At 44.2% G+C, this 13,040-nt stretch overlaps 1 protein-coding gene across 3 annotated transcripts in view; it reads left to right on the forward strand.

Moving 5' to 3' along the window:
• Nucleotides 1-13,040, forward strand: part of Hydin (HYDIN axonemal central pair apparatus protein) — a 360,278-nt gene that overhangs the window by 269,568 nt on the left and 77,670 nt on the right. For 2 of the 3 annotated variants that reach the window (XM_076915883.1, XM_076915884.1), the window contains 5 exons: nt 314-482; nt 4,081-4,695; nt 6,629-6,850; nt 11,652-11,860; nt 12,039-12,221. In XM_076915883.1, coding sequence (XP_076771998.1) covers nt 314-482; nt 4,081-4,695; nt 6,629-6,850; nt 11,652-11,860; nt 12,039-12,221 — 1,398 coding nt within the window. Of the gene's footprint in view, nt 1-313; nt 483-753; nt 780-4,080; nt 4,696-6,628; nt 6,851-11,651; nt 11,861-12,038; nt 12,222-13,040 lie in introns of those variants that run through there. The other variant, XM_076915885.1, reaches the window with a different exon arrangement.

Raw genomic sequence — 13,040 nt, forward strand, 5'->3', positions numbered from 1 at the left:
TCTTTGTCTTTCTCTCCCATGAAGAGAGTCAGGACTAGAAATACAGATAAGTTTTCTTAAAAATCTAATTGCATTTAATTCATCAGAGATTTGCTGAATTGCCTTTCAAAGTTAGTTTTGGCCCTTTCATTTCATTCATTCATTCATTCATTTTTAAATTCATTTTCTTCCTTTCTCCTTCCTTCCTTCCTTCCTTCTTTCCTTCCTTCTTTCCTTCCTTCCGAGAAAGCCTTGTCCTCCTCCTGGCAGTCCCAACTTGGCAGGTGGAACAGGAGGTGCTGAACTCTGTTTTCTTGTCTCTGGCTTGATGCAGGGAGCTAGAGAGACTCGCCAAGGAGATGCAGGAGAAGAAGCTGCAGCAGGAGCTGGAGAGGCAGAAGGAAGAAGACGAGCTGAAACGGAAGATCAAAAGGCCTAAGCAAGGCCCTGTGGCAAAGGAGGAGCCGCCCCTAAAGAAGCAACAAGTAGCCGCAAACAAGCAGGTAGCAGCCCTTCCTTGTTCCGTACTGAAAAGCTGACTAACCAGCTGTGTCTGGATATTGTCTGAGGGCAGAAGGTGGGAGAGCTGAGCCCAGCGATGTTGAGCATGACCATACGGAGACGCTGAGTTTGGGCTTCACTTGGCCATGCATTTGATATCCCACACGTGCAGAAGGACAGTGGTCCCCACCTGTGGTCCACAGATGAAGTCAGATCCCCAGAACCCTATGCAGTAATGTATTCTACTCTTTGTTCTTTCCTTCACTGCTGCAGGACCGACCGTGGCTGGTGCTAAACAGGTTAGCATTAAAGACTTGCTTCCAGGGGCACTCAGTAGGTTCCCTCTAGCACCTATAATGTCTGTAGCCATGGTTTGTTTGTTTTGTTTTGTTTTGTTTTACCATATTTAAAGTACCAGGTATGACTTCTCTCCTATAGATCAGTCCTCAGTTACAATCAAGAGAACATTTGATTGCTCCCATAATCTCACTGCTGCTGCACCCGTGTGTACATTTTGCCCAGCGGGTTATTTGTAGCATGCGATTCATTGCTTCTTAAAAACATTGGCATCTTTTCTCCACTAGCAACTCTAAAAAGTAACCAGTAAGGAGAGAATTTCCTGATCAGTTCAAGCCTAATTTCCCTATGTCCGGCCATCCATTTAGGGGCAAGCTGTATGTGTATCACCTGAGCTTGGCACAAAACGCATTTGACCATATTCCTTGGGAAGACTTCTTGAGAGCCTTCTTGGTCTAATGTAGTCACATAATCTGAAAAACAGTAGCTCAGAGAAAGCTAGATGAGACCAGATAGGTAGATCCTCTGGGAGTGAAAGGAGACACAGGGGGTGCCTGGTGATGGGGAAGGACAGACAAGCTTGAGAACCACCCAATTTTAAGACCCAAGGGATCCTTCAACCCTGTGCCTCCCTGACCAGCACTGTGTTTCTCTTGTTCTTTCATAATTAAAATGTCCGAAATCTTTTCCTCCTCTCAGACTCTACTCACTCCATTCCCTTTCACGCTTCATTCTTTACCCTGCCTCAGTCTTCATTACATCCTTTTGACCAAAGTCTCCAACAGTCACTTCCTGTCGGCATCGGGCAGCCACATGTCTGACTTGGTCTGGCCCTAACTCCCTTCCTCGTCAGTCATCTCACAGGTTTTCAGCCTCAGCTTCTCCTCCTTCGACTTGGTCACTTTACCCTGTCTGTTGTGGTCCCCAATACCTCCCATGTGACTTGGTCACTTTACCCTGTCTGCTATGCTCCCCAACACCTCCACTGTGAAAGCATTTATAGCCAGCCCAATGGGCTCCAGTGAAATAACAAATCATGAAGACACTCGTTTCTCAATCAATTAAACCCACTGAAGAATTCACAGCAAAGTGGACTTGAAGGAAGTAGGTCACTGAGGGACTGCCTTCGAAGGCTTTGAAGCTTGTCCCAGGGCCTTCCCACCATTCCTTTCTCTCTGCTTCCTGGACACCATAAGAGATATCAGAGTTTTCTTTAAACGTGGTCATCTTACCATTCTCAAAATTATTAGCAGGAAGTGATTCACGGCATTCTCTTCCTTGCTCTGTCTTTAAACGGCTTCTAGCCATACAGTCCAGTCTCCATTACCATACCACATTCATTCATACTTTTCTCTGTTGTTTTTCAATTTTGTTAGAAGTTTTTCATCTCGGGGATGGAGGCATCCTCAGTTCAGTCCCCAGCACTTCATAAAAACAGGCATGGTGGCCCACACTTGTAATCCCAGAACTCAGGTGGTGGAGGCAGGAGGATCAGAAGCTCGAGTTCACGGCCAGCCCCCATCTCCAAAACTGTTCGTTATTTTCATTCCCTTTCCAAAGAAACCACAGTGGCCTCTGTGACACCTTCCCACTGTGTTTGTTCTCTGACGGGTTTCTCCTCCCACCTTTTCAAAATGTCTTCCTCCTTACTTTGTTTTCCTTCCCTTTCTCCTCCTAACTTCTTATGGTCAATATTAATGTTATTCATTTTTATTTTCTAATTTATGAAAAGTTGCGAGCATGTTTGCAAGCATTGTTTGCATTTGTACCCTTGCATTGCTGACATGTGGTGCTGGCATTACTGGTCCCCTTCATGCTTCCTGACTTCTCTTCATAGCTGTTTAGCTCATAAATTGTTTCCAAGCATATTGTCCAATTTCCAAGTGAACGGCTTCCTTCTCGGGATCTTTTCTCAGATTTCTGGCTCCAGAGGTCATGTCTGTCCTATGTTGTACTGATCCTTCATATTTTCTGGGCTCTGCTATATAACCTCCTACATGGATGGTTTTTTTTATATATACCCTGCATGTTCCCAAATCCTTCCTTAGTTTTTATAATCTTTCATCAGCCTCTAGGTACTCCACACTGAGTTTCTACAGTCTCCAACTGAAAGTCTTCCCTCTCAACTGGTACCGCTTTCCATACCAACTCTGGTGTCTCCATGGTGGCTCCCGCAGACTGAGACCTCCTCTCACAGGAGCTCAAGTGGGGTGCTGGGATTCTTACTTATAAGGCTCTGACAAGTGTTTTCATGTGGCCATCTCACTGGGCCATGTTCGAGATGAAGTAGAAAAAGAGGTACAGTAAGATGAGAGGGGAGGACAGTTCTTGGTCACTCAAGACTCTGTGCCAGAAGCAGGCCTCAATTTAGCTGGGAAGTGGGATACTGGGCTATGTACTGTGGGAAGTTATGAGATTGGACTGAATTTATAGCCCCCTAAAAACACCCCACAAAGGGATGGAACAACCTAAGGATTTCATCCAAGCCAAAAAAAAAAAAAAAAAAAAAAAACAGCCAAAACAGAGCCCACAAAATACATGTTAAAGTACAGCAAGAAAAGGAGGTGAGGGTTCATGGCTGTATATCAGGTTCATTAGATAAATAAGTTTTTTTAAAGACAAAATGTGACCAGAGTCTAAACTGATATTTGTCCCCAGAAATGCAATACAAAGCTATGCAGTTTTAATAGCTTCATGCCAAAAGAACACCTGCTTTATGAGAGACACTGTTGCAAATGCCTTATATCAAAGTGCATACTCAGTCATTAACAATCCCTTCATGTGCCTATTAACTCTCCCCCTTGCTGGGACTTGACCTCTGGAAGAGCAGCCAGTGCTCCTGACCTCTCAGCCATCTCTCCAGCTCTACTATTCCCACTATACAGAGAAAGGACTAAGTTGTCAGCAGGGTCACAAAGCTGTAATACTGCTGGGCTTGAGCCACTGCCCTCTCTGCCCTCTCCTGGGACATCTGAAAACATGTGCAGAACACTGCAGTGTGCCGGCCTTTCCGTGTTGGTCCTCGAGATCCGCAGCCCTGGAGCAGGACTATGTGTTAAAGTGACTAGGCACCTAAGTCAAAATTCACAAGGCAGGGAGGGGCCATATCTCCAACGTAAAACCATGAGGTAGACATTTCACTGAGGCTCCCCACACTACCTTCAAAGTGATCCCTAAACTCACTGCACCTTAGGAGGTTCCTGAATTCTAGGCCTCCTGGTGAAACAAGATGTTTCTTGTCCTGCATCTGGTTTTGCTTGTCTTTAACAAGCTGTTTGATGTGTAATTTGTTTTGCTTTCTAGATTAGCGCTGTTGCCAAGTTAGAAATGAAGATGGAGTCCATAGAAAGGAAAGTTTCCGTCAGAGAGCACGCAATTCTTGAAGAAACCACCAGGAAAAAGAAAGCCACCACCGAATACGCGTTTGGATTTCCAATTTCCCAGGAGCAAGAGGACAGTGAAGGAGACTTCCTGAAGGACTCTGACAAGAACCTGGCACAAAAGTTTAAAGTCTATGACACATGTCTGAAGGATGTCCAGAGCATCCTCATGTACTGGGACCGAAAGCAAGGGATGCTGGTACCTCATGTGGGCACCGAGGAGACATCACATGAGGTTGAAGACCAGCGACAGGCGCCTTCAGGGGGCGGAGGTCGCAGGGGTCGCAAGGACCGGGAGAGGGAGCGCCTGGAGAAGGAGAAGGCTGAGAGGGAGCGCCTGGAAAGGGAGAAGGCTGAGAGGGAGCGCCTGGAGAAGCTGAAGGCCTTGGAGGAGCGGAGCGACGAAGGGGAGGGGGAAGAGGAGCACGAGGGAAAGAAGGATCTCGGAGTGCCCTTTATCAACATACAAACTCCTGACTTTGAAGGCATAAGCTGGAAGCAAGCCCTGGAGAGTGACAAACTTCCCAAAGGAGATCAGGTACAAGGGCTTTTGTGGGGTAAAGCAACAGGGAGACCTAGGGACCACACTACCATAAACATGTCTCTTGGTATTGAAAAACCCACAAACCCTTTGATTAATCTCGGATGGATACAGGATAGCAATAGCTAAAGGGACCTTTTTCAATCCATAGACAGTTCCACCAGTCTATTCCATCTATCTGGCCTCATTAAAATCCATCCTTCCATCCGATCTTTAATATTGGCAACACTGGTACTCAGGGGAATGAGAGATGTGCTTTGGAGACAATCAAAAGACTTCTCTATTCCAAGATTTCATCCTATGAAAGCTTTCCATTGGGATGGGAATTGATCTATTAGGTAGGCAGCCTTTTACTACCACCAACAAAAGCTAGGTGCCTTATAAAGCAACCTCAACTGGTGGTTTAGGGATTTTATGATTATGATAAAAACTGGTTTTTTATGATAGATAGATAGATAGATAGATAGATAGATAGATAGATAGATAGATAGATATGTATATGTGTGTGTTACATATAGTGCATATTTTTATATATACTTTTTCTATAAAGCATTAGAAAGTAAAATTCTAGTCTTAAGGTCACATAGTTTTTCAACAACCACTTACCTTGGCCTTGGGAGGTTGAAGGCAACCATTAACAAGATACAACTGCCTTGGCCATGCTCCAATAACTTTTATTCGAAAAAGTAAACAGCAGGCCAAATTTGTCAAAGAGCAGGCTGCTGACCTCTGATTCAATCAGATATTAGGTAGACCAGTTAGAACAGACGAGAGCCCTAGAGGGATGCGTGGCAGCAAGAGTTGGAGAAAGAGGAAAACAGTCCCCGTGAGTGTCCTTACCGCCTTACCCACAGTAGGTCCAGGGCGGAGCCGAAGAACACACAACACACTCCCTCAACACAGCTCACAAGCTTTGTTTCAGGACAAGCTTAGGTAAAGAACTAGGGGAGTGGGAACTCAAGAAATCCTTTCCTCCTTAACCAGAACAATTTACTGTACAGTTCTGTACTCTCGCATTCCCACTCATAGGTTGATTAGACTATTAATTTACTATTAGACTATTAATTAATTAATTAACTGGTACTAATAAAAATTGGTTATTAATTTAATAATTACAGCTTTCTCTGTGAACATTCTAAATCCTAGGAAGCAACTCCAGTTCCATGTCGGGATGCTCCGTGTTCCATGGGATGGGATACATAGGTTATATGGAGGTCTTGACTTGGTAGGCCTACCAGACCACTTAGTCTACGGAACAGGCTACGGCCATCACTAGTGTGGTTGACAGTCTAGACACTAAACTCCTGTATGCTGAGAAGGAACTTGCTACCCAATCTTCAGGCCCTTGCTTTGAAGATGACTCGTATTTATAGTCATGAGTCTATACCAGAGTACAGTGAGAGAAAGCCCCAGAACCTGACCTCTGTTTTCTAAGTTTTTCTTTTTGCTGTATATAACCTGCCCCAATACCAACGTTTGTTTGTCTTTGGATAGAAAGAACATTTAAAGAAAAAAATAAACATGAACTACGAGAATAGATGAACCAGATCTATGCTACAGACATCTGAAACTTAGGAGCTGGCCTGTTTAAATTAAGCAGTCTTGTGGAGGGTCAAGGCCATCTCCTGTAACAACCTGTTTCCTATCTGAATGGAGTTTATAGCCCTATTTGCAAAGGCAGACAAATGGTCACAATAAAGAGTGACACCAGCTATGAGAAACGCAGAGCATGCACATGCCACAGCAAAGAGCCTCCAGGATCCTATGAAAGTCCTGGCAGAGCCAAGTTGGAGACCCACCCTTCCCTTAGGGTCTCCGGGGAACACTGAGGGCAGAGAAGATTGCATGGGCCCCACCATGTTCATTCTGACAGGGGTGTAGAGACAGAGCACAATCTGCACGGGAAGTTAACGCAAAGCTTTCCATTTAGATCCTGAACAGCCTAGGCCTGGGCTCCTCAGGACCACCCATCCCTGCTCCTGTCTTGTTCTCCATCATCTCATATCCAGCAAAGCGGCAGTCTTTGGTTGCCGCTGAGATCCTGAAGCACTTTGTGTTTGTGATTCCACCTAATGACGACCTCCCCCTGTCGGACGAGAAGAAAGAAATGGAAGGAGACTCAGATATCTTCCTCAACACCATCATAACCAAGGTAAAGGATCTGCGGTTGGTCTCGAACTTGGCAGGGTTCACAAGACAATGAAGGAAGGCCACCCCCACTGGGACACGATCTGAGTCAGGCAGGAATGAGGCATGTTTCTCTGGACCTCCTGCCCGTGGAGCCTCCACGGACCTTTCAGTGAGTCTTCCCTGTGTCTACCCAGGAAGGGGCTGAAAATGATTGCTACTCCTCATTTCCCTTTCCTAATCCCCAGGGGACAGTTTAGGAAATATATCACATTGCTCTGAAGCTCATATACAAAAAATAATTAGGCAAAGCTGTTTTTTTTAATTATTAGTGTGCATCTGTCATTCCAGGTGACGGGGACCATCCTGAGCATCTGTCTGTCCAATTGCACTGTGTGCTCTGACCATACTACCCATGGTCCCTCCTGCCCTCTCCCACTAGTCCCCTCCTCTTCCCAAATAGTTCTGCTTTCATTTTCATACTGTATATGTGGATACATGTGTGTTGATAATGCATACATACAGTATAGTTTCTATACACAAGAGAAAGGGTGAGGTATTTGTTTTTCTGGTTCTGGCTTTTTCCACATAATGGTTTCTAATTCCATTCATTTTCCTGAAAATGACATAATTTCACTCTTTTTTATAGCTGAATAAAACGTCTCTCTCTCTCTCTCTCTCTCTCTCTCTCTCTCTCTCTCTCTCTCTCTCTCTCTCTGTGTGTGTGTGTGTGTGTGTGTGTGTGTGTGTGTGTGTGGTTTTCTTTTCCCATTCATCTGCTGCTGAACACCTAGGCTGACTACATAGCTTAGCTGTTATGAATAGAGCCACAATAAACATAACTACCTCTGTGGTACGTTGACATAGGTTCCTTTGCATAGATTCCCAGGAGTGGTATAGTGGGATCATAGGGTAGTGGGTTTCTATGTTGTTTGTGTGTTTTTAGGAACATTCATGCTGATTTCAATGATGGCTACAATAGATTGCATTTCTGACTGAGTGTAGGTTTAATCAATCTCCCTGATAAGAGGTTATTTTTTAATGCATATATTGATCATTTATACTTTGTCTTTTGAGAAGTAACTTTCATTTCATTTGCCTGTTTACTGGTTGGAATTTGGTGGGAGGTGTTTAATTTCTGGGTTTTTGATCTATTCCAGATATTAATCCATTGCCAGATACATAGCAGGCAAAAATTATTTCTCTTGTCCCATGAGCTGTCTTCACTCTGCTCATGGCTTTCTGTTCTGAATAAGAGTTTCTGGCTTTCAGTTCGTTCTTGACACGACTTTCTGAGCTGTTAGAGTCTTTTTCCACCCCTGCCTATGTCAGTATCTTAAAGTGTTCCATCTGTCCTTCCCTCTCTGATTCAGAATTTCAATTCTCTCATTAAGGTTCTTGATTCATTTTGAATTGCTTTGGAGAAAAAGATGGATGTAGTCTCATCCCTCTACACGTGGGTACCCAGGGTTTTGTTTAGCACTGTCTGGTATATACACCGTCTCTCCTCAATAGATGTTTTATTTTAACAAAGTTAGGTGACTGGAGCCCTATGGGTTTGTCTCTGGGTCCTCTGTTCTGTTCTACCCTGCTGTGTGCCTGTTACCACACCCTCTAACTCACCACCAGCGTTGTTCTTTTTCCTCAAGAATGCTTTGGTGATCCAGGATCTTTGTGCTTCCATATAAAACTTAGGATTGTCCTTCTATCATGTGACTGTTGTCCTCAGAATTTTGAGAGAGGTTGCATTAAATCCAAAGATAGCTCTTGGTAGTGTGGCCTATTGTCACAATATTAATTCTGACAGTCTGCGAGCATGAGAAGTCTTTCTAGTGTCTTCTTAATTTGTTTCTTCAACCAAAACTTGCTTATGACCTTGGAGTGTGTGTGTGTGTGTGTGTGTGTGTGTGTGTGTGTGTATGACATGTGTGCATCAGTAAGTGAGAGTGTACATAGGCTAGGAAACCAGAGAGAGGACCAGTAGAGGAAAAACGGTGTTGAGGGAGGAGGGAAGGACTCAGGACAGATGAAGGAGGAAAAGTGGTTTTAGGGTAGGGGCTCAAAGTATACCAGGGTTGTCAGGTGGGGGAGGGAGTTGAGAGAGAAAATTTCCTCTGCCCAAAGGGGAATCAACAAAAGCAAATTAAAAATGCCATAATGAAACGTAATAGTGTGATATGCTAATTTTGAAAAACCCTCCCTTTTCAAAAAGGACAGAGATGTGTTTAGGGTGATCTAAAACAGTATAAGAATACAAAGATTATGGATCAAGGGAACACACACCACTGGGGAAAATTAGATTATTTTTTCAAAATTGCCATGGAAAGACTGATATTTTGCATGAAGTCACTTTTAAATCTCCTTGCCTAGCAATATGTAAAAGTACATTTCAGTTGAGCTAATATTTTTTTGATTAACAAAACAAAATCATGTAAACGTAAAAGAAATCATACACACCATTCATAGACAAAAATTCACAAAAAGTAATTGATCTGAGCAATAACATGTAGATTGTATGCATATCAAAATTATAACCATGGCCTTTATACCATGGGAGAATGGTGACCCAACATTTTAATCCCTTTGCATGCCCTTCCCAGGAGGAGATGAAACTAGCTGTTGGCCCTGACTACCTCACAAGCTGTATTCCGTGTCCAATGTACAAGTACCTAAAAAATTAGCATCTGCAGTGAGCAGCATTGGTGTGCCTCACCAGAGCAGAGCATCCAGTGGGGACTCTGCAAAGAAGAGATGCGGAAAGTTAGTGCCAATTGTGCACCAACCCCTTCTCCTGAAAACTGGCCCTGTCTAAAACACAAAACAAAACAAAAGCAGTTAAGCTCTGGCTCCTTTTTTTTTCTTTTTTCTTTTTTTGGTTTTTCAAGACAGGGTTTCTCTGTGTAGTCCTGCCTGTCCTAGAACTCACTCTGTAGACCAGGCTGGCCTCAAACTCAGAAATCCACCTGCCTCTGCCTCCCAAGTGCTGAGATTAAAGGCGTGCGCCACCACTGCCCAGCAGAAAACTTTATTCTTAAGCCAGAAGAATAATAGCCAAACATATTAAAGTGACAGTAGACATGATGCATCATGATTGGACATCCATGGGAGAAACATTCAAAGATACTATAGACATGTGGTAACAAGTTAATATGCTAATCTATAATATATAACCACTTGGGAACTGTCTCACTTACTTTCTATTCCCATGAAGAGATACCATAACCAAGGCAACTTATAAAAGAGAGCATTTAATTGGGGGCTGGCTTACACTTTCAGAGGGTGAGTCCATGACCATCATGGCTGGGTGCATGGCAGCAGGCAGGCAGTCATGGTGCTGGAGCAGAAGCTGAGAGCTTACAACTTATCTGCAAGTTAGAGACAGGGAGAGAAAGAGTGACCTGGTGTGGGGTTTTGAGCCTCAAACCCCACCCACAGTGACACACTTTCTCCAGCAAGGCCACACCTCCTAATGTTTCCCAAAACAGTTCCACCAACTGGAGACCAAGCGCTGAAATATCTGAGGCTATGGGGGCCATTGTCATTCAAGCCACCACAGGAACACATAACTATAAAATGCATGCCTAAGACACCTAAGGAAGTATTAACCAGATCACGTGACATTACAGAAGCTTTGTTCTCATTTGTGACTATGCCCAACTCCATTGTGGTCGGTGCAGGAGAAAGTCCTCATTCTGAGGAGACAGGGGCTCCTCGGAAGTATTTAGAAGCAGAGTTCTCAGACTGACGGGATCTAGAATCACTGGCAAGATGAGCATCTGGACATGTCTGTGAGGAATTTTCTAGATTAGGGTTAACTGAGATGGAAAGACCAACCCCCAAATGTGGACAAAACTATTTTATTGCCTGGTAAACCCTGTACTCAATAAAAAGGAGAGAGCCAGCTGGACATGAGCATTCATCTCTCCCTGCTTCCTGAGGATGAGCGCAGCATGGCCAGCTACCTAGCACTCCTGCCTCCGTGACTCCCCCACCTCAGGAGACTCAAAAGTGGGAGCCAAAATAAAACACATCCTTAGGTTGCATTTGTCAGGCATCTCATCATAGCAACACATGAAGGAATGTAGTCACCACCTGGAACTTGACTAAGGAAGGGTTACCAAAAGTTAGGATTGCAATACGCCTTCAGTCTTTAAAGTTTCTGAATATTAAAAGGTTAAAACTCAGATCTCTGTGAGTTCGAGGCCAGCCAGGGCTACACATAGGGAAACCCTGTCATGAAAAAGGGAGAGTGTATGTATAAATGATCAATAAATTTAAAATAAGAAAAAAAAACAGATCAAGAAGCGTAAAAAATACACTCCAAGAAGTGGTGACTACTTATTAAATATGGCTAATAAGATTCAAGTGCTTATTTGTACTCCTTCCCAAAATAGTAAGAGATTCTTTGAAATCCCTTTTAAATTTTAAATTTAAATCCCTTTTAAATCCCTCTTAGAACAAAGAGGAGGAGAAAGGAAATGATGAGGAATGGACTATACCAATGAAATATTAGCCATCATGTGGCAGGTGGCCAGAGAACCTGGCCTAGGCAATGTCAAGGTAGTTGAATGCCCAGCCATGGAGCACTGATGGCACCCTGCCAGGAGCTGAGACTCATCCCATATGCTCCCTGTCCATGATTGCTGTAGGGTTTCTACCTCCTCCTCGAGGAACAGAGTACCCAGAGAAACACTGATCATGTCACTAGCTCATGAAATTGCTGGCCCCACCCTTTCCCATGATGACTGCAGACATGCTATAAGCACCTCTCAGTCTTTAATGTGTGCCAGAAGTATTTAAAGCCTTTGTGCTCATTCTGAATTAAGGCTCAAGAGGAACAGCCCTCTCCACCTAAGGGAAGCAAACAGAAATTGAAAGAAAAACCAGAACAAGTGCGTGAAACTCAGAAGGAGAAACGCCGCACGTACTCCGGCAGGAAAGGCCTCTCTGGGGGAACTTCAGGGAGCATTGCCCCGATGTCTGACTTAGACCAGAACAGCTTTGATGGAGAACATTCCCAGGAGAAGTTCATCAGGTATGCCTTGCAGGAACAAGGGAAAGGGAGGAGCACACCTGTCACACCACCAGAGAAGTGCAGGGTTATCCTGAGTGGGGCCTTACAGCCTGTCATACCTAACTGCACAGGACCTGTCCCAGGCAGCTCTCCTGTCCAATTCACATGGTTACTTTAGAAGTCTGTGTGGTCGTTTCAGGCTGAATCACTTCCGGTGGATTGTGCCTCCAAATGGAGAGGTAACCTTGAGAGTACACTTCTCCTCTTTCGATGTCGGCAATTATGACCAAACGTTTAATTTTGAGCTCCTTGGAACCCGCCGCCAATATCAGCTTTACTGCCGCGGAGTCTGCACCTACCCATACATCTGCAGAGACCCAAAGTAAGTGTATGTTATTTTCAAAAGAAAAGGTTGAAAAGCATGTTTTTGAGTCAACACACACACACACACACACACACACCAAAGCACTTTGAACAAGTGGGGACCGAAGAGAATGCTCAATAGGTAAATGTGCTTCCTCCAAGTGTGTGCGTGCACGTGCATTCATGTGCATGCATACACACACACACACACACACACACACACACACACACACACACACACACTAAACCAACAACAACAACACTGAACTGGGAACACATCCCAGACCCCTCTTGTATCAGGCTGTAGTACGTCAGACCTTAAAATAAGAGCAACATATTTGTCATGACACCACAGAGTATTTATTTCCAAACTGAAACAGAATAAACATGAAGTTAAAAAACCAGGGTGGGGCGGGGGAGGGGAGAGGAGGGCGGGGGAGGGGAGATATTCTTCTGGAAAGTGAGTCTGCATATTTAACTAGTAAGCAGATTCAAAGCACTTTTACTTTTACTCTAGGATGTGCAGTCCTATGACGTGAACCTCCTCGAGTGGCTTTTCTCTTAGTCACTCAACTCCCCTGTGCAGTTTATGTCCCACATAAATGCACCCCTGGGGGAGCAAACTAGCAAGGTGACTCCTTGCTGGAGGGAGAGACTTTTTGTAGCTTGTCCCTGGTGTAATTCTCACGAAGGAGCCCTATTTTCCTGAGGAACTGAGAAGCTGACTATTGTCCACTAAAACTATGTAATAGTTTTTCCTAGAAATTCTTGTGAATTTTTCCTATCTGGGTGTTCTGGGGCAGACTCTCCAGCTCAGCACTAGAGGCCTTTTTCTCAA

Source organism: Arvicanthis niloticus, chromosome 18, assembly GCF_011762505.2.
Source record: "Arvicanthis niloticus isolate mArvNil1 chromosome 18, mArvNil1.pat.X, whole genome shotgun sequence".
Lineage (NCBI taxonomy): Eukaryota > Metazoa > Chordata > Mammalia > Rodentia > Muridae > Arvicanthis > Arvicanthis niloticus.